The sequence below is a fragment of the Capricornis sumatraensis genome, chromosome 15 (assembly GCF_032405125.1).
Source record: "Capricornis sumatraensis isolate serow.1 chromosome 15, serow.2, whole genome shotgun sequence".
NCBI classification, from domain to species: domain Eukaryota; kingdom Metazoa; phylum Chordata; class Mammalia; order Artiodactyla; family Bovidae; genus Capricornis; species Capricornis sumatraensis.
The window spans coordinates 5,275,520-5,302,321 of record NC_091083.1 but is presented as its reverse complement, the minus strand read 5'-3'; the positions used below and the strand labels follow the sequence as shown (position 1 = coordinate 5,302,321).

The 26,802-nt window shown below is 39.5% G+C and overlaps 1 protein-coding gene across 1 annotated transcript in view; it reads right to left on the bottom strand.

Annotated features, from left to right (window-relative positions):
- The window catches only part of PLCB1 (phospholipase C beta 1), an 854,775-nt gene that overhangs the window by 78,478 nt on the left and 749,495 nt on the right, over window positions 1–26,802 (bottom strand). The window contains exons 28-31 of the mRNA XM_068987480.1: window positions 23,003–23,079; window positions 22,809–22,898; window positions 22,337–22,394; window positions 21,435–21,521 (exon numbers count right to left, since the gene is read on the bottom strand). Of these exons, the coding sequence (XP_068843581.1) occupies window positions 21,435–21,521; window positions 22,337–22,394; window positions 22,809–22,898; window positions 23,003–23,079 (312 nt within the window). The remainder of the gene's footprint in view (window positions 1–21,434; window positions 21,522–22,336; window positions 22,395–22,808; window positions 22,899–23,002; window positions 23,080–26,802) is intronic.

The following is a 26,802-nucleotide window of genomic DNA, read 5'->3' as shown; positions in this document are numbered from 1 at the left end:
GTAAGTATACCCCCTGTAGCCTATTTCAAGTTTCCAGCATGATGCTCCTGAACTGAGAGTTAGGAAGAGGTGTGTGGTAGGAATCCTTTGTAGTGATGCTACAGCCACCATAGATGTCACTTACCTCCAGGGCACAAACGACAATGAAATGTCTTACCTAATTAGCAATGGTGACTTTGGGATATTTATTTCTTTTCTTTCTTATCCTTTTCCTTTTTCTCTTTTTTATAAATTGAAGTACAACATTGTTAGTTTACAATATTATGTTAGGTGTACAACAAAGTGATTTATACATATGTATATTCTTTTTCAGAATCTTTTCCCTTGTAGATCCCTTTGTTTTTAGTATGATTTAACTGTAAATTTATATAATTTATTTTTTCCCTGGTGGCTCAGAGGGTAAAGGGTCTGCCAGCAAAGTGGGAACGCTGGGTTTGATCCCTGGGTCGGAAAGATCCCCTGGAGAAGGAAATGGCAACCCACTCCAGTATTCTTGCTTGGAAAACCCCACAGATGGAAAAGCCTGGTAGGCTACAGTCCACGGGGTCACAAAGAGTCAGACACGACTAAACAACTTCACTTTCACGACTTCACTTTCACTTTCTTTTCACTTTTTCAGTGTTTGTGTTTAACAACCAGCTCATGGAATCCCTGGAAAAATTTTAAATGAGTTCCTGTGAGCTAGTATAACCAACTCTAGCTCACTGATGGTTTTTCCTCAGAGAAAAAGGAAAATTAATATTAATATTTGCTTAAGTAATATTGCTTAAGCAGTCCATCTTAAAGGAGATCAGTCCTGAGTGTTCACTGAAAAGACTGATGTTGAAACTGAAACTCCAATACTTTGGCCCCCTGATGTGAATAGCTGACTCATTTGAAAAGACCCTGATGCTGGGAAAGATTGAGGGCAGGAGGAGAAGAGGACGACAGAGAATGAGATATTTGGATGACATCACTGACTCAATGGACATGGGTTTGGGTGGATTCCTAGAGTTGGTCATGGACAGGGAGGCCTGGTGTGCTGCGGTTCATGGGGATGCAAAAAGTTGGACATGACTGAGAGACTGAACTGAACTGAAGCAATATTTAATTGCATTCAAATTATGAGAGGTGGACACTTTGCTTTAGATGTTTTTTTTTTAGCTTGTTAATTTTCCAGGACCCTATATTATATGTTAATAGACCAATAAAATACAGGAATTAAAATCATGGGTTGCTAGATCAGTAGGTGATAGCTTTCTGCATACATATATTAACTGAGTGCAAGGTATATCTCTCCTCTCGGGGGAAAAAAAAAAAACAAAGAGATAAAAGGTATTTGTTTTTTGAATGATGTGTTTTATGAACTGAACTGTGTCCTCTCAAAATTCATATATTGAAGCCTCCAACATACTGACTGTATTTAGAAATGGAGCCATTGAGGAAGTGAAGTGAAGTGAAGTTGCTCAGTCAAGTCCGACTCTTTGTGACCCAATGGACTGCAGCCCACCACGCTCCTCCATCCATGGGATTTTCAGGTAAGAATACTGGAGTGGGTTACCATTTCCTGCACCAGGGGATCTTCCCAACCCAGGAATTGAACCCGGGTCTCTTCTGCATTGCAGGCAGACGCTTTACTGTCTGAACCGCAGGGGAGTAACAAAGGTTAAACGAAGTCATAAGGATAGGGCCCTAACCTGACAGAACTGGTGTTCTTATAAAAAGAGGAAGATGTACAGAGTTTCTCTCTCTCTCGAGTGCTGGGTAAGGACACAGCAAGAAGCCACTGCCTACAAGGAGACGAGAGGCCAAGAGGCCTCACAGGAGCCATCCCTACTGGTACCTTGATCTTGGACTTCAGACTGCAGAACGGTGAGAAAATTATTTTCTCTTGTTTAGGCTACCCTGTTGGAAATATTTTGTGATGGCAGCTTAAGCTAACTAATGCAACATTAAATTATGAAATTATGTGCAACGCCACAGCAGTTGCACGATCCTTGCACCACAGGCTTTTGCATAATGTCATGAGGAGTTCTCTCCCATCTGCTCCTCTGCTGGACAAACTCTGACTTGATCCTGTAGGTCAGGGGTTACCAGCTCTGGGAAACGTTCCTAGGTTTCCCCAGGAAGAGTCAGCCCTTCCTCTACTATAAACAGCTCTGTTATGATGATAATAAGTTTGGTCCCAACACAAATCCTTTGTAGAAAGGTAGATTATACATTAGAAATCCAGATTCAGCATGTTACCTTTCTGGGCTGTCCATATGTTAGCCACTAGCAGCATGCAGCTGTTTATGATTAAATTTAAATAAAATTACACATTCAATTCCTTAGTTACACTAATCACATTTTAAACATTAATTAACACCTGTGGCTACTGTACTGAACTCTGGGACATGGAACATTTCCATCACTGCAGACAGTTCTATTGGATAGGGTTGCACTAGACTGTAAGCAATTTGTGGTGGGGCCAATGAGGGTGTGTGGTAAGGCTTCAATCTTATTACATCATTTTATTTTCCCAGCATGTAGCCCGGTGCCTGCTATGCAGTAGCATTCAATAAATAATTGAATTAAAAGAAAAAAATTGATGCTATTTTCATAGTTGTAGCTCCTTAAGTATTCATGGTCCCTAGAGACCAGAGAAATGAACACACATATAAACATTTATTTTTATTACTGACAAGTAAATGAAAACTAAGCAATTTCATTTCCCTGGGATGAGAACACCCATATGCAGCATTAAGATATAATTATAGAATTTCTCTCTCAGGTATTCATGTAGCAATCTATAGCTGTTAACTCAGAAGCCCAGTATCGATTCTAATTTCTTTTTTCTAGGTCATCTATGCTCCATTGTTCTATAACTGACCCTATGGACTCATTAAATCTTTCAGCACGATATTTATGCAAACCTATTTAATGAGTCCTCCAACACCTTGAATTCTCTGGATCTCATACCTATTATTTTAGTGGCAAACTTCTGAGTTTAATTAACTGTATTCTTCATGGACTAAAGGAGACCATAAAAAGTCACGCAATTGGTACACAACTTTCAGACAATCTCTTTGCTGCCACATTTGAAGATCTCCAAAAAGACACGGAATAACCCTTGGGAATCTCTTTGGGTATTTAGATATTCTACCTCTCAGAAACTTTTCTTTTCTTGCTTAAATCTTTCATAATGTATCCCAAAGCAGTTCTCCTCACTCTAACTCCAGGGCAAAAGGAAAACAAGAGCCCCCTGTCCTATGCTCTGGAGAAACCCCTTTCTGTGCTTTAACTCAGACATAAACATTGGTCTGATCAAAAAGTTCATTTGGGAACTTTCTGGCCAACCCAAACAATCTGAAAGGAGATATTGCCCTTCCAAGATGTTGCTTTGGATTTCTTAGTAATCTCAGGGTAAATAGTAGGACTGAGTAGAAATATTATTTGAATAAAAAACTGAAAGCCATAAAAGTAATTCTTTAACAAATACAAATAGACCACAGAGCAGAGCAGTGTGTGGACCCCAACTCCTTTCTCATAATCCAGGATACGACTTTCCAAGTGGGAGAAGTAGGTAAGTTAACAAGGATGCTCTTCTAGAGCTGGGCAAAGAGAAGGATTTAAGAGGAGAGAGTGTGAAGAGATGAGAAGAAAGGTATTGTCAAGGGAAGCAAGCCCCCTCAGTCTCTGGTTGGTTTCAGCATCGACAAACACAAGCTGGGTGTGGAGATACGGGGAGGAGGAGGAAAGACAAGATTGGGAGGAGGTAAGGATGTCTGACCTCAATCCCAGTGCTTTAAGGAGCAGGGTGGAGGGTGTTCAGCAAGCATGGATCCTTTGAACGCACTCATGCAGGCCCCACCATGTCTGATTCCCTCCCACAACCCCCTGCTACCATTCCCACTGGATGCATCAGACACAGAAAACAGCTACCCATACCTCAAGGACAGGTTTCCTGGAGATAAGGCCTGTTTTCACTGGGCTGGAAGTTTTCTAACATCTAATCCTAGGACAGGTTCTTCTCCAAGACATTTGTTAACAACAAGTGATTTTGAGAAACTTAATGTCCTGCCAATTCCTCTTGCTGTGACCAGTTTGGGGACTAAGCCCCTGGCAACATTTGGTGGTTATTTGTAGAGGCTGGGGTGTGCCACCAGCAAACAAAACAGGCTTTGTTCCATGTAACTGGCGTCTGGCCCTTCTAAACACCCAGAGACATGCTTCTTGCGGCAGAGAGGCTGGGAGTCTATCCATTTTACAGATGCGTATACTGAGGCACAGATGGTGTGCTCTTATTGCTTGCCTGTCCATGAGATGTTAGAAAGTGATATCACACCCCGATATCTAGATCACAAAATCATAGTTTCTGATATTCATTGGGGAGGCTGAAAGATTCAAAACATGGAGTCTCCAAGGCTTGACACTTCTTGTATGACTTTAATAAAGTAATTAAACTTTCCAAACTTCACTCAACTGTATAATGGCAAGAATAAGAAGACACATGAGATACATTTTGAAGGTGCTGGCAACATCGTAAGTACTCAGTAAATGCTGGTTGTTCTTGTTTTTATTATTTAAGTGTCAGGAAAAAATGTTAATGTGCTTCTATGGCCTTGAATTGCTCTTTTTTTTTTAAGAGTGTGTAAGAACTGTGGTTTTTGTGTTCCCTATTAAAATAGGCATAAGTGAAAGAAAGTGAAGTTGCTCAGTCATGTCCGACTCTTTGCGACCCATGGACTGTAGCCTACCAAGCTCCTCTGTCCATGGGATTTTCCAGGCAATAGTACTAGAGTGGATTGCCATTTCCTTCTCCAGGGGATCTTCCCGACCCAGGGATCAAACTCAGGTCTCCTACATTGTAGACAGACGCTTTACTGTCTGAGCCACCAGGGAAGTCCAAATAGGCATAAAGCAGACACTTAATGCAAATTTATGGTTTAAACAAGATTAAAGCAAGATTGGTTTAAGCAAGATTAAAAACAAAAAAGGATGTTTTCTCATTGTATGTATGCATTAACCTTTAGGTAGAGTTATAAAATGATCAATTTAAATAATAACAATAATAATGAAAACAAAAAATAAATAAGTAAATAAAATGAATTTTTAAAATTGACAATGGTAAAGCTTTGGAAAACCATAAGTTTGCATTAAAATAGGCATAAAGCAGACACTTAGTGCAAATTTATGGTTTTCCAAAGCCTTACCATTGTCATTTTTAGAAATTCATTTTATTTACTTATTTACTTTTGTTTTCAAAACCAAGCCAGGCTTCAGCAATACGTGAACCGTGAACTCCCTGATGTTCAACCTGGTTTTATAAAAGGCAGAGGAACCAGAGATCAAATTGCCAACATCCGCTGGATCACGGAAAAAGCAAGAGAGTTCCAGAAAAACATCTATTCCTGCTTTATTGACTATGCCAAAGATTTTGACTGTGTGGATCACAATAAACTGTGGAAAATTCTGACAGAGATGGGAATACCAGACCACCTAACCTGCCTCTTGAGATATCTGTATGCAGGCCAGGAAGCAACAGTTAGAACTGGACATGGAACAACAGACTGGTTCCAAATAGGAAAAGGTGTACGTCAAGGCTGTATATTGTCACCCTGCTTATTTAACTTATATGCAGAGTACATCATGAGAAACGCTGGACTGGAAGAAACACAAGCGGGAATCAAGATTGCCAGGAGAAATATCAATAACCTGAGATATGCAGATGACACCACCCTTATGGCAGAAAGTGAAGAGGAGCTAAAAAGCCTCTTGATGAAAGTGAAAGAGGAGAGTGAAAAAGTTGGCTTAAAGCTCAACATTCAGAAAACAAAGATCATGGCCTCTGGTCCCATCACTTCATGGGAAATAGATGGGGAAACAGTGGAAACAGTGTCAGACTTTATTTTTGGGGGCTCCAAAATCACTGCAGATGGTGACTGCAGCCATGAAATTAAAAGACACTTACTCCTCGGAAGAAAAGTTATGACCAACCTAGATAGCATATTGAAAAGCAGAGACATTACTTTGCCGATTAAGGTCCGTCTAGTCAAGGCTATGGTTTTCCCAATGGTCATGTATGGATGTGAGAGTTGGACTGTGAAGAAGGCTGAGCACCGAAGAATCGATGCTTTTGAACTGTGGTGTTGGAGAAGACTCTTGAGAGTCCCTTGGTCTGCAGGGAGATCCAACCAGTCCATTCTGAAGGAGATCAACCCTGGGATTTCTTTGGAAGGAATGATGCTAAAGCTGAAACTCCAGTACTTTGGCCACCTCATGTGAACAGTTGACTCATTGGAAAAGACTCTGATGCTGAGAGGGATTGGGGCAGGAGGAAAAGGGGACGACAGAGGATGAGATGGCTAGATGGCATCACGGAGTCTATGGATGTGAGTCTGAGTGAACTCCGGTAGATGGTGATGAACAGGGAGGCCTGGCATGCTGCGATTCATGGAGTCACAAAGAATAGGACACGACTGAGCGACTGAACTCAACTGAACTTATTTATTTTTGTTTTCATATTATTATTATTTAAATTGATCATTTTATAACTCTACCTGAAGGTTAATGCATACATACAATGAGAAAACATCCTTTTTTGTTTTTAATCTTGCCCTATTTAGTGGTTTATATTTATTAAAAAAAAATAGTTAACAGGGTTAAAAAAATGATTAACCTGGTCAGCTTCACCTATTAGTCTTTAGTTGATAACAAGAAATATATTTTTTATCCCTGAAGGTTTGCGTTCACAAATTAAAAGATGTGAAATTTCAAGTGTTTATATGATGAATATTCTTGGGATCAATTTCATAGCAAAAAAACTCATTCCTTTCCAGCAAATGTATGATAGTTTTAAGTACTATTACTTTTCATTATTCATTTTGTTTTTAACTTCAGTCTATCAATGGAGATACATTTAAGGTGAAGAAGGAACATTTAGGGAAATATTAAACTTGGTCCTGAGAGACTTAGGTAGGTTGATAAGAAGCCCAAGGAAAAAGGGGTCTGGGGTTCTCAAGGGAGAGAAAAGGACAAAGTTTTTTTCTGCATTCACTCACCTTAGTCACATAAACATTTCTTTTTTTTTCCTTCTTTAAGCCAAGAGCTAATGATTACACAACAAAACAACTCATCTTGCTCGAGGGTATGTTTCTCCTTAAACTCTGTACCAATGATTATATCACAATAATATATTCTGCTTGAGGACATGTTTCTCCTTCTTAAGAAAGTGAAGTTGCTCAGTAGTGTCCTACTCTTCAGGACCACATGGACTGTATGTAGCTTACCAGGCTCCTCTGTCCACGGGATTTTCCAGGCAAGAGTATTGGAGTGGGTTGCCATTTTCTTCTCCAGGGGATCTTGCCAACCCAGGGACTGAACCCGGGTCTCCCGCCTTGTAGGCTTTTACCATCTGAGCCACCAGGGAAGTCCTTCTTAAGAACCTTCTGACTAATCCTGTCATCTTAAAATGTAAATTGTAGAAGTAGGTCTAGTAAGACCTTTAGAAACTTGAGACATTCTTTTGATTTATTGTTAATAACTAACAGAAAAAATATAAATCTCCCTTGCTAAGACTAGTGACAGGGCACTCTCCGTTCCCCTCTGACATCTGTGTTGGAAGCTTCCTCTGTCCTCTTTCACTAACAAAACTTCTGCCACACAAAAGCTCTGAGAGGTCAAGCCTGGTCCTTGATCCTGAAGTTAAATCTTCTTCAGAGACCATGAATCTGATATTCTTCACAGTAAGCTATCAGTACAAAATATACTTTCCATATACTGCTATAAAAGAAGAAAATTTTGCTCTTTTCCAAACAGAAAAAGTGTGGTTGTTTTAAATTTTAGCAATGAGATCTATTTTTCTATGGAAAGTATGAAATTGGCTTATTTTTATGTTGCCTTTTTATATGTGGGAAGCTAAAGGCGTCAAACTATGTGATTAGATAATTTTTTAATGTCCAAGTATTGTGGGAATCTCTCTCTCTTTTGAAAATAATTATTGTTGCTAAGCAGGAAGCTCACATTCTGAAGGGAAATCAAATTGTGAACCAGCCATTACAAGTCTGATGGAGCAGAGTGACAACACTGTAACCTTTAAGTCTCTATTGCATTTGTTTTGAAAGACAAAACCTAAGTCATGTGTCTGTGATTCACGGTCATTCTGAGAGAATTCAACACTCTACCTGGGGTATTAAATGTTTCACAATAACTCAAAAATACCAGGACCAGCAAGTGCAACAAAAAAGCAATCCAATGCTTATAATAAATGACTTTAAAGGCAGCCTAAACATTGAAAACCCAATGAGGAAGACTTCTTAAAGGTCTCCCAGACACCTTCCTGGGGAAATCTATTCACCCCTCCTACACCCCATCTTCCAATGTGAACTTTATCACAAGGTCACTACAGGGACAAAATCATCACTGCTGGGAGGATATGGACATAATTCATAGCTACGCTATGGTTTGACTCCCAAATAACATTCTCTGCCTCTCTAGTGTCACAGTCGATCAGTTCAGTAGCTCAGTCATGTCTGACTCTTTGCAACCCCATGGACTGCAGCATGCCAGGCTTCCCTGTCCATCACCAACTCCCAGAGTTTACTCAAACTCATGTCCATTGAGTCGGTGATGCCATCCAATCATCTCATCCCCAGTCATCCCCTTCTCCTCCTGCCTTCAATCTTTCCCAGCATCAGGATCTTTTCAAATGAGTCAGCTCTTCTAATCAGGTGGCCGAAGTATTGGAGTTTCAGCTTCAACATCAGTCCTTCCAGTGAATATTCAGGACTGATTTCCTTTAGGATGAACTGGTTGGATCTCCTTACAGTCCAAGGGGCTCTCAAGAATCTTCTCCAACACCACAGTTCAAAAGCATCAATTTTTTGGTGCTTAGCTTTCTTTATAGTTCAACTCTCACACCCATACATGACTACTGGAAAAACCATAGCTTTGACTAGATGGACCTTTGTTGGCAAAGTAATCTCTGATTTTTAATATGCTGTCTAGGTTGGTCATAGCTTTTCTTCCAAGGAGCAAGCGTCTTTTAATTTCATGGCTGCAGTCACCATCTGCAGTGTTTTCAGAGCCCCCAAAAATAACATCTGCCACTCTTTCTCCATCTATTTGCCATGAAGTGATGGGACCAGGTGCCATGATCTTAGTTTTCTGAATGTTGAGCTTTAAGCCAAGTTTTTCACTCTCCTCTTTCACTTTCATCAAGAGCCTCTTTAGTTCCTCTTCACTTTCTGCCATAATGGTGGTGTCATCTGCATATCTGAGGTTATTGATATTTACACAGTCACAGTCAATAGCACAAAATAAAAAGATATCAAAGGGTCAGACTCTTGATTTGGCCAAAAAATTAAAACACGATAAAACATCATGAAGGCAGCTTAAAGCTTTTCCTTCCAGGTGCTTCAGCCAGAAGCATTAGATCCCTGCTATTCAAATGTGGTCCTGCAGATGCCGCAGCCAGGATACCAATGGGAGTGAGTCAGAAATACACATCTCAGATCCCATCCAGACCTCCTGAATCAGAATCTGCATTTTTTTTTAGGACCTCCAGGTAATTCATGATGCTCTGAGCTACAGCATTACTGTATGTGGCAATTGATGTAGAGGATGACCAAAAACTTATACCTCTTTCTCAGTAAAATAGCTGTTTCTCACTAATTCCTCAACATGTTTCTAAACTGCACTGCTTCACAGATCAACAAGTACTTTAAGACAAAACTATTATAAATCTCACTACAAATCTATTTTCAACGCATCAGAATAGAAGTTTGCTTTCTCTGTAATCATAACAAAGCCTCTTTTATTCCTGAAATGCACACCCGTTGCAATGGCATAGTTCATTTTCTTATTAGCAAATAGACATCATTACGTATTTCCTCTAGCAAGTTAAAGTCCTCTTTAATTTTCAAGCTTCAGTTTGTTCCAACTAGAAGTTCCTGGCCCAAGCTCCCTATTGGTGAGAGAGTTACAAGAGTTCTTGATTCTAAAGAATCAGTAAATCCTGAGATATCCCCTTAAGTCAAAGTACCATGCAGGGATACAACGACTTTTACTGGAGTTTTAAAAGGAGAGGTGTGATGAATTGAGTGGAGTGAGTCAAGAAGATTTCCTCAGAGTTAATTTAACCCCATTGGTTTAAGGTCATAAGACTGGAAACCAGTGCTTTGAGAAGGAGGAATTTAAAACATGTTTCAAAAGTGGAAATAATAGTGTGAGCGTAGGAAAGATCAAGGACAAAGGGGGAGCCAGTATTGCAAAGAGAAAAACAAAAAGATGACAGAAGACAGCAATACGGAAGAAGGGAATTTACGACAGAAGAGAGAACAGTGAGGAAGCAGTAAACACCCAAGGAAGACAGGCGAAGATGAGAGACACAGCACCCACCCGACCATGGCAGGAAAGTGGTGAGAGTGTAGAGAGTGCGGAGCAGAGGTGCAGGGCCACGCACAGTGCCTGTAACCCGGACGGCCACACGCCATCCTTCTCTTAAAAGTGCCCCCCTCCCATCGTGTCCTACCTGGCCGGAAGGACACCGGTCTCACTGGTCATCACTTGAGAGCTTGAGGGTTGGGGGGAGTAAAGTTGGGGGAAACAGAGGGATCCTCATGGCAAGTTTCCGACAAGAATGAGGAGGAACCGTCCCCCTGTGTGGAAAAAAAGCGAGGCTGTCATTTTTGTGACACTGAAACTGATTTCTGAGTCATCTGCTGTTTCAAATTCTCTGTCTGGGAGCTCTGTTGGAGTGCCTTCTAGAATGGAGATTTAAAACCTCCAGTGCCTTTATGCTTCAACACTTCTGTCACAGATGCAACGGAATAGGCAGTGGAATTTTCTTTGGTTCTTCCCTCCCTTTGTAGGAATTCGATATTAAATATGATCACAACTACCGTTTTTGAGAAATTCTCCATGAAAGTCCACTACTGTCAAGAAACCCGAGAAAAGACTGCACTGAATCCCAGAGAGTAGTTGAACAATACACTCCAGTGAGTCTTCGCTTAACAGCTATACATTTAGGGATTATACTTGCCTCTGGAAAAGACAGAACTATTTTTTAATATGCAAAATTAGTTTTGTTATCCATCAGCATAAGTTGAATTAAAAAATTATGTATTGAGCAGCAGCTGTGAGCCAGGCATTGTTCCTAGATGCCTAGAACTCAAGAGCATCAGTGAGTCAAAGCCCTGCCATCATGGAGCTTACTTTCTAATGAAGAGAAACCCATACTGAGTAACAAGAAAGAAGTTGGTGACCTAAAGAGAGGTAATAAATGCTATAAAAACCAGAAAGTGCAGCAGAATAAAGGAGAGAGGTGATGCCAGGGATGGGAGAGTGGACAGGGAGCGTAAACTTAAAGTGGTCACGGAAGGCCTCTTTGAAAAGACAGATTTGAGCCAAGACTTTAAAGACAGGAGACAGTTATCCAAGCAGACATGTGAGAAATGAATATTCTTGGCAGAAAGAACCTGTGCAGTAGTCCAAGGTGGAATTGGCCTGGCTTGTTGGGGCCCAGCAAGGAGCCCAGGATGGCCTGAGCAGAGAGGAGGTCAGTCAGGAGAAGCAGGGCTGCAGCTAAGTGGGGTCAGATCACGTCACACCTTGTTGACTCTGATTCTGAGATATACAGGGAGCTGTGCAAGGATCTTGAAGAGTGGTCTGGTTTATGTTCCCAGAGGGTGACTCTGGCTGCTGTGCTGGGAACTGACTGTGATTGGGCACACATGGAAGCAGGAAGACCCCTTAGGAGGTTATTAAGAAATCCTGGGGAGACATGGCAGTGACTTTGCACTGGATGATTGATCTGCAGTTGGTAGCTTAATGATTATAAACATGTCCTAACTGATTTTATAATATTTTTCAAGTCCTAGGGTTATTTTCATTCTATCAAAAACAGAGACTCCATAAAAAGTTAAGACTTGAAACAGCTTATTATGTATTTCCCCAAACCTAGTGAAATCATTTTCAACCAAAGCTAGAAGACAACATATTTGTTTTTTATTTGTCACCAAATATATTACATGCTGTGACTACTATCTTAAATGTGATTTTTCCATGTCTTAGCATAATTAGCTAGGTCAAAATCTGTTTTGATGCCCAAATGATTAGGCACACTAAGCTTCCCCCTACGTGCATCAAGTTGTATATGTGTGTGAGAAATGGCCATAAAAAGTACGTAGTGGAAAATCCATCCAAACTATCAGAAACATGATAAACTGTTTAACTATTCTATTGTAGAGTCAGAAAAAGTTAAAACCAATTCTATTGATAAAACTCTTTGAAATATAAAATATTATTCATCTCGGTTTCAATTACAAAATCAAAGATCTTGTCAAATTCAAAGACTATTCTCAGCAAATGATTATAATAAACGCAGGAGCTTGTGTCAATTGATTTTTGTTGACAGGGGATGTATAAGCAGGACTCTAAGTGGTAGGTAGATTTGTTACATTAATTTGGCCTTAATATGTGGGAAATAGAGAGAGTTCTAGTTTCTTGTTCTGAGAAATTGCTTTCCTATCTGAACAGAAACTTTCTTCAGCATGTGCCCTTTTGCACTAGCCTTTTCTCTAGTTCCACATACCACTTCATCAAAAATTTCAAAGCACTAACACAATTCCTTTTGGAACTTCTACAAATAAATATTTCTCTTGGATTAAGTTTGGCCATTCTAACCCTGAAAATGTTGAAGGTCATAGAAAGATCAGACATTGGTATCCTGAGATCAATTAAATTTTACATTTAATCATCTATTTGATTATTTTTACTATGCTAGTTATATCAGAGCAGGGCTTTAAAAACAAACTAGAGCTAAACTAGGAACAAAATATCGAATGACTGTTGGCAAAACTCATATAAGTCATGCAGAGTGATAAGCACACAGTGTAGAAATAAAAGTAAATCCAAAAGGCTCTGTGGGCATCCATGGTTTTGGACTTCTGGTTTATGGCAGGTGGGTAGAAGAAAGTCAGTGGGGTTGAAGTCCATCTCATCGTGTCCCTGATGCTAAACTCAGTGCCTGTTGAGAAGACTCAACCCCACCAATATAAATGTTATCTGTTCTAGCAGGTGTTGAGTGTTGTCTTCAGATCCACTTTCCTCCATCCATTACACCCATCACCACACTCCCACACATTTTCTCATCCTTAGGAAAGGAAAATAAGGACAAAGGAAGGGAAAAGAAAGGTAATAGGGTGGAGGAAAAGGGGAGTACTCAATGGTGCCCAGGAGAATCTCAGTTTCAAATCTGTTTAAATCTCAAACTCAGTTGTCTTGTAGGGGCCAACCTGGGGAATGCCCTGCAGGTCTGAGGAGAGGCTTCCTTTCAGTTCTAGAAATGTGTTTCCATGTTGGATCCCTGTAATCATATAATACAATCTTTAAAGAAAGAAAAATTGAATAAGAAAAGTGCTGATTTAAAAATAATAGTGAGATGGTTTCATCCTGGCTTCAACCTGGCTAAGCTGGACATATGCCAGGGTTTCCTTTCTGTATGTTCCCAGTTAAGAGTGGGTTGGAGGGCTGATTAGAAAGGCAACAGCCACTTAACAACACACATGCCTTGTTGCTGATCTGTTGATGTGTCCTGGGGTGAAGCAGCAACTGGGCCTGTAACCACTTTCCCTCCTGCTTGGGTCTTGCTTTAGTTGTTCTGACTCCTAGGCCAGCTAGGTGTGTGTGTGCACGTGTGAATTCAACCCTGTGACAGAATTTCAGCTTCTGCAGGTTATCCTGGTGGCCAAGCCCCACTGTGGTCTTCTCTTCCAGACTTCCTGCCAGCCAGTGTCCAACATTAGATTAAGAGATGGCCTTGTGGAGACTGCACAGCCAGCCCCCACAATTACATGAGCCAATCCCTGTAACACTTACACATAACCTCCTGCTGGCTCTGCTTCTCTAGTTGAACCCCAACTGATACAGATGCTCATATGATGTCCAAACTGATACTAAATCTGATGCATTTTAGAAACACTATATGGAAAATTTCTATTTCTAGTAATGGTTAGGTTATTTGGACCATTATTTTCATTGAAAAACAACTAGAAAAGGTGAATGTGATATTAACACTATATTCTTTATATATTAACACTATATTCTTTAAAGAAACTAAGAATCACAAAAATTTAAGGAAGGCCTAAATTCCAAGGGATGTCAAAACCTATATAGGTAATTATCAGGGAAGTTGCTTTTTTCCTAAGGGGCTTTTGCTACTGTTGGAAATTTTGAATTCATCTCTTGACAGCCTTCTAGGATAAGGACAAAATTCAAAGAAAGCCTGTGGCTTGCAGGAATGAGGAATCTCACAGGAAACCTTTCCTACAATAAGCCAGACACACAAATCATAGATTTGAAAATAAATCAAATAGAATTTCTAGAATTAAATGAAATACAAAAGCTATAATTAATGGAGTGGATGAGTGAAATAGCAGTATAAACAAAGAATTAGGGAATTAGAAAAAGGACCAGAGATAAAATTGTCCACAGCACAAAGGGTGGAAAATACTAGAAAGAGTTAAAAAAAAGGAGACAGACTAAGAAGGTCCATTCTATCTTATATGTAAATAATGTGATGGAAGGAATTTTTTAGAATATGTATCAGAAATCATTTTACTGACATGATAGCTGAGCTCTTACAGGACTAGTGAAAGCTATCCATCCAGTCACCTCAAATGCTTATATAGACACATTAAAGGAATGTGCATAAAACATAAAGAAAATTACATAAAACATAAAAAAAAAATCTAAATGCATGCAAAGGAGGAAAAATAGAGGTTATCAGCAAAAGAATTACACTAAGATTTATAGTTAACTTCTCAGTAACAGGAGCAACTGGAGGAATCTTATTTTCAATGTGCTAAAAGAAAATAGCTGCCAACCTAAAATTTTATACCCAGTGAAAATTTTATACCCAGTGAAAGCTGCAGAATGAAGGTAAAATAAAGACATTAACACAGAGAAATGAAAACAAACAACAACAACAACAACAGCAAAACCAAGGAGTTTACCATGAGTAGACTCTATGAAAGGAACTTCTAAAGGACGTGGCAGATAATGATCCCAAATGGATGATCTGAGACACACGTATCCAGCTAAGAAGTTTGTGAATATAAAGATAAATCTAAATGAATGCTGCCTATATAACACAAAATAATAATGTCTTGTGGGTGTAGAAATCAATATAATGAAATTTCAAAAATAAATCAAGAGGAGACAAATGGAGTTTAAAAAACTGCTTTAATGTCTGAATATTGCCCAAAGGAAGTAAAGCATGATTAAGCTTTACTTTAAAGAAAATAATGAATAGCTGTATATATTTTTAAAAGTCATTTCTTCACATTGATAAAAATGAAAAAGAAATTTCTTCCAACTAGAAAAATAAAAAAAACCAAACCAACGGATGGATCATCCAGTACTTGACAAAAAGTAAAACTGATAAGCAGCCAGTTTGCACTCTTTGGCCTGGCTTTTACGAGAGGGCCCAATGAATGCTGGCAGAGAGAATGCACATTTCTCCAGAGGATCAGAGAAGGCACAAATGAATCATGGAATACAGGAGCATCTACTTTAAATCCCTAAATTGGTCTCTCTCTGAACACTGGGAAGGCAGACTGAAATAACTGCATGTAGGGTTCTACCTCAGGGCCCAGTGGTGGGTCTGACAAGACTAACTTCACCCAGAGGGATGAGTCACTCACCCTGTTACAAAGATGTCAGAGGAGAAATGAGGAAAATCAGTCTATATTCCCCTGGTGAAGGGGTGTGTGTGTGGGTGGGTGGGGGGACAACAGTAGCTACATGATGAAATGTTCTTTGGGTAGAAATTAAAATGCCCTAAAGCTTCCTGGAATTCTGTCTTGCTGATGAGCTAAATTAAAACAGAAAACCTGTGTTCTAAGAAGCATCAAAAACAAATTAAGTGTCAGAGAAAAAGTAAATTACACATTTATCGACTTTTATGAGGTTATGGAGATGGTTCATTAAAAAGTCCCCTGAAAAGATGATTTTTCTCATAATGATAGCCCATAGCTGCAAAATGATCAATAGACATTGGAGGAATCACAGCAGATTCAGGGCAACTCCTGATTAATAATGCTTCAACAAGTTAAACTAAATCTCTTTGAAGTGTTCAAGAAAAAGGCAGATATCTTTTTCAGAATGAATCAATTCTGAGTCACACACAATAAAGGTGTTATTTCTTTGCACTGGCAGTTGGGTCCTTGAGTTGTTTCTAACACTGTTTGTACACATAAGCCCTTTCCTGCTGACTTTGGCAAACCCAAGTATGGAAATCCCAAGGAAACCAGTTATGTCACTGAGTTGAAAGACTGGTTAGGGTTTATTGCATTCATCTTAAGAATTCTGAAGGTATAGATTTCAAAAAGAGAACTCTTTGAACAAATCTGAAAACAGCAGACATTCAAAGACTGAATCAAATACCTGGCTGCAAATAAACATGCAGTTGAGCATTTCTCCGGCTTCCCTGGTGGCTCAGAGGTTAAAGCGTCTGCCTGCAATGTGGGAGACCTGGGTTCGATCCCTGGGTAGGGAAGATCCCCTGGAGAATGAAATGGCAACCCACTCCAGTATTCTTGCCTGGAGAATCCCATGGACAGAGGAGCCTGATGGGCTACTGTCCATGGGGTTGCAAAAAGTCAGACATTACTGAGAGACTTCACTTTGAGCATTTCTCCAGAATTTAGAACTCCATTGACAAGGAGCTGAGTATTCTCTCCTAAGAACTTAATAAATTTCCATGGGATTTACATATAGGAATGTACAATATAATGTTATACCCAATTGAGAGCCAAAATGTTTATCTATTGTATAAGTTGCCTCTAGGGATCATTTACTTCCAGCTTCCTCAACTCTCTCAAAAATTACATACAAAAGAAACAGACTTATTGAATCTCCTTTCAAATGTGAAAAAATGGATTCTACACATAAGCTTTCACACTGGGCGGGGGCAGAGGAAGCTTGCTAAATTTGGTCCCCTACCAAATACATATCAGCAGGATGAAAGTTCTTGCCCATGAATGGAAATGAAATGGATTTTTAACCTGGTTTTGACTGAGGCACCTTATTCTGTTCTGTTGTGCAACAGTAAAAATGTTTGGAACTTGAATTGATCCTTCAAGATCATAAGTACATGGTTGAATAAAAGGCTATATTTTCAATTAATCTACATCTGTTAACTAGCTCTAAATCTAGCCGGAATTCCTTGCCTCTGAAGAATGGTTGTCTTTGAGCAACTGGATTTTCAAATTTCTTTGGTTAAAAAAAAAAATTTATACTTGTTAGTTCACTTTTAAAGGAACTATTTGGTTACCAAACACTTGGAAAATCACACAGATCATGATTGCGGTTCAGGAAAACTGCAAATAGTGGCCCTAGGAGAAAAATAGGAATGGAAACAGAGCACCTTCCTTGTTTACGTGGAGGTTAAGAACAGAAAAAACATGATCACAATCATTAGAATAAGTGGATGAAGAGGAAGAAAATGATTATAATCAACAGTACGGCAAAAGACACTAATGAATGGGAAGAAATATGATGCCATGTAGTGTATGATTTGCTCTAAGTGAAAGATTAGCCTTTCCTAGTTTCTAATTAAAAATTGCTTATCCCACCTGAAAAAAACACTTGAAGGAGGAACTTTATTCTCTTCGGCAACTTCTGGCAAAGTTTGTCATCTTTCCTCTTCATAAAATTCAGTTCAGTTCAGTCGCTCAGTCGTGTCCAACTCTTTGAGACCCCATGGACTGCAGCAAGCCAGACTTCCCTGGTCATCACCAACTCCTGGAGCTTGCTCAAACTCACATCCATCGAATTGGATTCATAAAATTGCAGCTATCTTACTATTACCTACTACATTGTCAACTCAATTTCCTTCTCCAACTTTGAGTGATGAAACAGTTTATAAATTTCTACATGTCGTAAAATCACCCCGTCGTCTCATCTTTCTGACTGAATGGAACTCACTCAATTAACCTTTCTCTTAGACACTGTTGGTCACTTTCATTTCCTTGAGTTGCCTCTCTTTCTATTTCATTTCTACTTTTGTTAGTGTCCCTCATATCTATGTCAGGTTTTAAAGGCCATTCCAATACCAGATGTGAAGAGGGATTATTTCAAAGCCAGTGCCATTCTATTTTTGGTCCACATCCAGCAGTTCCATGAGCAAGGAGGACTGCTCCTCTGGCCTGGCCTTTCACCTGCTCGGTTTGCCATCCTGTGTTTTGCCTCCATTTGACAGGCACTTGACCTTATTGTTTTATTCCACTGTTTATTAGTGCTCCTGGTCACGGTCATTTCCCTTTATTAGTCACTGTGTCCTACAATATTAAAAATCATGGTTTCTTATTACAGTATGGTTCCAAAGCACATGTCATGCTTTCAAAGCACAAAATTTTTAGGCCCTGAAAAACACTTCTCAATAAATGCTTTAGTTTGCCATAGAACCAATGATCTTCAAGGGCAACCTTCAAATCCAGACACAACAGGATGGTCATTAAGAGCAACCTCATGAGTGAAAAGCAAAGAGAAACCATTATGGTACCTATTTGCAATAAAAAATAAAGACAACAGAATGACTAAAAATTCATAAACACTTCAGATCTCTTTCTCGGGGGCCAATAAAGAAATGGAAACTTGCTATACATGTGGTAGGACACCCACAGTTAATTACCTACCCAACTGGTGTCTCTCCTCTTAACAAGAAAACATCAGTTTTGTTCAGGAGCCTAGTGAGTGTGGAACTGAGGAGAAAGTGAACTTCCTCTCCCCTTCTGGGTAAGTTCTAATTACTTTAAGCCTATTGTGAAAATTATACTCTCCTGCTTGTAATTAGTTTAGGAATGGGCATATGACACAATTCTAGCCAATGAGGGGAGGCCTATTGAGGAGATTTAGGAAGTTTTCTTCAAACCTATAATCAGTTACAAGATGAAGACTATTTGCCTTTGAATAGTTTTATGTAAGGTTGTAATGCATGGAGCTATGGCACCTATCTTGTAACTGTGGGTTTGCAGCCTGGGGATGAAAGGCAACAATATAAGATAACACAGTGAAAATTCTGAAAATACTCTGATTCTTGATGAGGTTATTCAACCACTAAATTAACTATTCCTGAACTTTCACCACCTTTGAACTTCCAGTAATGTGATTTACTAAACATTATTGCTTAATTCAGTTTTAATTGGGTTTTCTGTAAAGTTGCTGCTGTATGCACACTGACTGATATATTATCCAACAGTTATTTGGTCTAATGTTTGGTTATATTAATGAAGACATTTACTACTGAAGTTGATTTTAATCATGGTGAACCAGAGCAGTAACATAAAACCTTTGTAGGGTTATTTATACTGAGATTTATGTAACAAACACATTTGTGATTGCATTTTATTTATGAGTAAAGTGGGCTTCTGAGGCGGTACTAGTGGTAAAGAATTTGCCTGCCAGTGCAGGAGGCACAAGAGATGGATTTGATCCCTGAATCAGAAAGATCCCCTGGAGTATGAAATGGCAACCCACTCCAGTATTCTTGCCTGTAAAATTCCATAGGCAGAGGTATGCAAAGAGTTGGACATGACTGAGCGCATGCGCGCGCGCACACACACACACACACACACACACACGCACGTAGAGTAGTTGACATTTTTGGACAAAAATGAAAGTGAAGCAAAACTATATGGGAATAACAATGTTTTCCAAGGGAGATTTTTTAGAAATATAAAAACTGTCTAGTGATATATCAATCTTAAGCTAAGTATATCATACAAGTATACAAAGCAATGACAAACTGGAATTCAGACAACATGGATTGAAAACGTATGCATTTGAATATATCACTGGGGACTCATTATTGTTTAAGGCATTTCTGAAATTTCAGTTGAACTTTGATCTTTTGTTCCAAATACTTGCAGTTCATGGGGTTGCAAGGAGTTGAACACACCTTAGCAACTGAACAAAAACATAAATATTTTTAAACATAAATTTTCTAACATAAATTTTAAACATAAAACATAAATATTCATAAACCTAAGAATATTAAATATTCTTAGCCACCCTCTCAAGTTGATTATGCATTAGTAAGGTGGAATACATTTTAACATAATTTTAGACATTGCAATGCTCTCTATTTAGGATTGATTTTATTTTTTAAATGCTCAAATGTTTGGAGCAAGAGATCCAGGTTTGACTGAAATTTCAGAAACACCTTAACAATAATGATTTCACAGTTATATATTAAAATACATAAATTTTCAATCCTTGTTGTCTGAAAGAGTATTAAATTGTATATTTATATAAAAATATAAAAATTAACAGCATGCCTCAAATTATTAATTCTTGGATTTTCCTCACAGTTAGAGAATCTATATTCCCAAGTCAAAAAACTTTGAATTAGCAACATTAAATAAAAGTTCTGTCCAACAAGTATGAAAGGATAAGATCAGAAACAATGACAAAAATGTATTAATATTTTAAATTAGCCACAAGAAACCTTTACAAAGCAGATTGATGAATGGACTATACAACAAAACAAAAGTGACACTTGATCTTTGTAGGTACTTAACAGCAGAGCCTGTTAAAGAAGGTATTTTAAATTGTAGATGGAAGAACAGGAAAACTTAAAAGCACACTTTTCACAAACAGAACAATAGTCAATGACAAATCAAAATTAATAGAATGATCTAAAACTGAGGTTTTGGTAACCTGAGAGTATTTAATTTATATATATTTAGTTCATTTAAAGTTCATATTCATGAAACAATTGATTTTCACCAAATAAACATAAGGTTATTTTAAAGTGGAGCCCCAATAAACTATTATGGAGAACAATTATTTTCTTTCTTTTTTTTTTTGTTTTGGTTTAAGAGAATATTTTGTTAGATTAAATACCAGGGTGATTTTGGTACAAGACATCCTCTGCTGGACAGAGCCTGACATTACAATATTACATCATCTGTTTAGAGCTAAAGAGGCTTAGCTAACTTCTTTTCTTTCCTGGAAGGGAGGTAGGGGGTAAGGGGGTGGAGGGGGAAGGTGTGCTTTAAAAATATCTATGCCTGAGCTACATCCAAGACCAACTAAAATCAAACTTTAGGATCTGCGTTTCATGTATTTGCAGTTTTTAAAGCTGACCAGTACTGGGGAAGGAAATGGAAATCCACTCCAGTGTTCTTGCCTGGTGAATCCCAGGGATAGAGGAGCCTAGTGGGCTTCCATCTATGGGGTTGCAGAGTCGGACATGACTGAAGCAACTTAGCAGCAGCAGCAGCAGTGATGATAAATGCTTACTGACTATTGCTGTCAAGATTTTTTTCCATAATTGAGAAAGTTACATGACTTTCACGTGCAAGAACTGGTCTGAGACTGTGTGAGAGGGATATGAACTAGGGATGTTTTATTCTAATTAAATGGAAAGAAAATGAAGTTACTGTGTATGATTATTTGGTTCAGTTTACCTTGGGCTTTTCATCCAGGATCTGCTGGCGGATTTCTTTGTGTTTCTCCACGAGTTTTTCTTGCCGTTTACTTTGTGCCTCTTCTAACTGTAAGACATTTACAGAAAAAGTCATTTTCATCTAAATATTCTAGTGAATGTTTTTAGAAAAAAAAAAAAACCCTTTTCAGATTTATGGCATGCGTTTAACCATTTCACATCCTGGTCAAGAACTGTCCTTATAAGTATAGGAGACATGTAAGTGCTGAAGCTGGGTGAAGGGCACACAGGCGTGGGAGTGATATGACCACTGGATATACCATTCTTACAGCTTTGTTAATGTCTGAAAATGTCCATAATACCAATTAAAATTAATTAAAAACCTTTAGAAGTTGTCATCTACCATTGGGGACAACTAAAGTTTCTTTGAGGCTTCCCTGCTGGTTCAGTGGTAAAGAATCTGCCTGCCAATGCAGGAGATGCGGGTCTGATCCCTGATAGGGGAAGATGCTCTGGAGAAGGAAATGGCAACCTGTTCCAGTATCTTTGCATCGGAAATCTCATGGACAGAGGAGCCTGGCAGGCTAGCTCACAGGGTCGCGAAAGAGTCAGACACGACTTAGCAACTTAACAACAGCAGTAACAAAAGGTTCTTTTCAGGGAGGTCCCCTTGACATCATGTTGCTAGGTTCCTGACTCTAGAAAAGATTCTTAACATCTATCTTTAGATGAACCTTTTTATACAGAGGTTTGCAATTAAACTTGCAGAAACACTGATTACACACTGGCTGCTCTGGGCAGTTGCTTGGCTGGGGGCTGGAGATAAAGAATTACCATGAAGTGTGGCATTTCCCTCCAGAGACTCATACAGTACTCATCAAACATGGTTTGCAAAAGAGAGAGGGATTCATGAACATGACGTACCCTCTTGATGTACTGCACCACCTCCTGGATGTATGACCGGATCATCTCTGTCTTTTCCCTGAAAATGAATGACAAAGAAATCATTACATGAACTCATCCATCTTCGACAAGCATGGGAACTGCAGGTTTCCAGATGAAAGTTTAAAGAACTCTCAACTTTCTTCTTACTGCTGCAGCAAGGGAGATACAACTTGTCAGCTCTGACAGAGGTCAGGTTCTACCCAAGGCACAAGCTCTATTTTCACTAAATGGCAGGAAGGCTGTCTGACAATATCAGAAGAGAAGATAGAGCTTTTTCCTTAGGGCCTGTGGGCACCTCAGTGCTTCATTGAAAACCCTTACAAAGTGGGTCTTTGGCAGGTTAATTTGAGGAGAAATTTCACAGATAGGTCTTTGTACAGTTGAGCCGCTGTTATTATGTATAGGACAACTCCCGGGTAAAAGGTGGGAGAAAAGGGTTCTTTCTACTTACTCCTCCATCTGGCTTTTGTCTTTGGATTTAGCTTCTGTGATCTTCTCCTGCCTCTTTTTATCCATTTTCTTCTTTAATTCCTTCTTCTCTCTGAAGGCAAAATGGAAGCAAAAGGGAAAAATGATCAATCCAATAGCAAGTTGTACTTAATACATTTACATGTACAAATCCATTGTAAGAAAATGGAGGCTTACTTCTCACAGATTTCTTTGAGCTTCTTTAACTGATTATTCTGACATTCTTCAGCAACATCAGTCAGTTTTTGAATAAGCTGGGGGGGCGGAAAAAAAAAACAAAAAACGCCAGGTGGCTATTTTACATGATCACAAGCAAAGCACCCTTTCCCTCTCCCACGCCACATCAAACGGTATCTGAGGTTAGAAAAATCTGTGATTGATGTTTCTGGGCTATGTGTGCTAAGTAGCGTCAGTTGTTTCTGACTCTTCGAGGCCCTGTGGACAGTAGCTCACCAAGCTCTTCTGTTCATGGGGTTCTCCAGGTAAGAATATGAGCGGCTTGCCATTTCCTTCTCCAGGTTAGCAAGAGTAAAATTGTCAGACATTTTACAACACATAGGTAATAAGGAAATAATTTTAGACTATACATTATCTAGGTTTTAATACGTAATTCTTACTGTCTCCTTCTAATTAAACAGGATTTCTTAGATTATTGGGCTTGCTTTTGCCAAGTGCAATGATAGCTAACAGTGTGGACCCAGGTACCAATGCCCACTCTATGACTTACTAAAACTATGATTTTGGTCATAGAGCCTACATTTCCTGAACCTACATTTTCTTGGTTATAAATGAGATAACAATGTCTTTCTATCTTGGAGGTACTATGAAGTTTAAAATAAAAATGAGTGTGATACAAATGTAAGTTATAATCAACTGCGATTTATAATTCTTGGTTTCCAGTTATTATTCATTGCTTAATCACTTCAAGGATGACATGAGTTACCCATCTTGGAAACTGATGTTTTGTATCCTATGTGGGTAACTTCCAAAGAGTGCTGGAAATTCTCTTCTGTGCTACCATTTTGAATTTTGGACACATTGCTATGATAGCAAGTATTTTGTCTTGCATTTATTTGCTTACCAGACTAAGCGTCCAGAGGGCAGTGACTATGTTTTCAAATCCCCAGCTCTCCACAATTTCTAGCTTTCAGTAGGTGCTCAATAAATGCTTGTCAATTATGGGAGAGTAACTGTGCCTTCCAAGCACTTCTCTTTCTTTATTCTACATGAAGAACCTTTGGAACCTTCTGCCATTGCTTAGGCAGCAGTAGCAACTGGACTTAAGCCTTCCAAACCGATGGTGTGGACTTCCTATTGAACATTCACCCTGTTCCCCAGAGATGGAGATTCTCATATATACAGCTGCCAGTTATATATATGTGGTAGCTACAACAGTACCAAGGCAATATAATCATAACACTAGCAAACTTTCATTGATAATTTACACATGCCAGGCACAGTTTGATAAGTTTAAATGTACTAACTTATAATATTTAACTTATTCAGTCCTAAGAGTTGTCCTATGAGGTCATATTGACACATGAGAGAAGTACTTGGCAGAACTGGGTATGTGTGTGTGCATGCATGCTAAGTTGCTTCAGTTGTGTGCAGCTCTTTGAGACCTTATGGACTGTAGCCCCTCAGGCTCCTCTGTCCATGGGATTCTGCAGACAAGAATACTGGACTGGGTTGTTAGGCCTTCCTTTGGGGAATATTCCAGACCCAGGGATCAAACCTGTGTCTCATTATTTCTCCTAGCGGGTAGGTTCTTTACCACCAGAACAACCACCTGGGAAGACCAGAACTTTGTATAAACCCAGATAAATTAGGCTCCCCACCTTGTGGTTGTTACCACTTTCCCAAGCTGCCTTTTTGTTATGATTTTAGAAACTGTTTTTAATAACCTCTTCTTATCTGAGAGAATAAAAGAAGCTGAGGGAGAAATTCTTTTACAGAATTGCCATAAAGAATCCACATTAACTTGACATTAACATGAAATTCAATGCACTCATCTGTGAGGCAGATTAAATCTGAACAAATATTAACTGGAGCTTGGGGCAGCAGAAAACCTATTTGATCATTCAAAAGACAGTACCTGATCATGACTGTCACAATTAAAGAAATCAAGAAATATTATATCCTGCTAATGCTATTTATCAAATGAGTTAGATGTAAAATTCTACTGTGCAGACTCTTGCCATTTCCTTGAGGATTCTCACAGCACCTCTGTTCTAATTGAGAGATACCCACAGGGTTTTCCCCTCCACAGGTGACCTTCCTCCTCCCCAGTTCAGCCCAAGGAATTACAGAGGGTAATCCAGGGATCCCCAACCTTGGTGACAACACCAGAATCTCTTGTGAGCAAACACAGATTCCAGGGCCTGTCCCTAGGCCTATGGCCTCTACATGTTTAGGGACAGGGCTGGGGAATCAGTGTTTTCAAAGTCTCTTCCGTTGATTCTGGATTCTTTGCCAGACATAGGGGGTCTCGGTGGTCTCTCATTTTATAGCTCCTGCTAAGTCTCTCAGCAGTGCTTCTGAATTCAGTGATATCCGTGCTTCTGTTTCCATGTTCTCATCTCCAACGTTCAGCGTCGTCCAGGATCACTTCTTGATTTTGCCAGCTCCTGCTCACATTTACAGCTCCCTCCCACCCTCTTTCTCAGCAACATCAACATCCAGGCAGTGAAGCCCCTGAGCCTGAGATCACTCAGCCCTTCAGCTCACTCGGTTCTGAGGTTGACTTGCATCTGTGTTCAGCACCCCCACAGCTGCCAGCACCAACCTCCCTCACCGTTCCGCAGAAGTTTCCCGTGTGCTGCACACCCTGGCCCTCCTCCTTGCCCCTCCCTTGGACCATCTGCACTTGCTGCTTATTCTTCTCAGAGCTAGTTCCCGCCTCCTGTGCTCCCAGAACACACACATTCATCTAAACTATTCAAATCAGCCACAATTCAGCAAATATTTGTCAAATGCTTACTTAATACCTGGCATTATTCTAGAAACTCTGAGCTATGCATTGGCTTTATAGATCCTGCTACTTGAAGTGTGGGACAGGATTCATCAGCATTGGCATTGCCAGAGAATGCAACAAAAAATGCAAGTTCTCAGCCCCTACCACTTTGGATTAAATAAAGATTTGCATTTTAATAACATTCCCGGGAGATTCATGTGCACGTTATTGAAGAAGACGGAAACAGTGTAGAAACTTATGGACTGAATGTTGTGTCCCTCCCAAATATCAATAAATATATTGAAATCCTGACCCTCAGTGTAAGAGGTGGGAACTTTGGGTGATTAGGAGCCTTCATGGATGGATTAGTGCCCATAGTTATAAAGCACCCCAACAGCTCCCATACCCCTTCCACCACATAAGGACACAGAATAAAGCTCTCTATGAACCAGGAACTGGGCTCTCCCCAAACACTAAATCTACTGGTATCTTGATGTTGTTCTTCTCAGCCTTCAGAACTGTGAAAAATAAATGTGCGTTGTTTAAGCCACCCAGGCTCTAAGGCACCCTTTCAAATTCCCTCTTCTCTGTCTCAAAAGAGCTGTGAAACTTTATCTTCATTGTTTTCATTACCCTAAACTCAGCTTCCTCACCTCTGAGGCAGGGATAATGCTTTCTTCCTTGGGTGGCCGTGAAAGCTGGAGACGGATATGCGATTCCACATGCACGACGTCACAGGTTCTTGGCCTGGCTTCCTTACCCCGCCTTCCCTGAAAAAGGGGCGCCCCTCGCATTGCTTCCCATCTTCCCCCTCCTGCAGGAGGACCACCATTTCACTTTCTTCTCTCACACTTTCTTCATACTGGACACATTCTTTCCTTTTGCCTAAAAACACATCTCTATTTTCTTATCCTTCAGAGCACTGAATTTTTGTTCCACCTTTGACTTTCCTTTTCTCTCTGTGCCTAAAATGGAAGACCGGCGGCTGCTTCCACAACTGTGATGCCTCACCCTACTCCCTTCA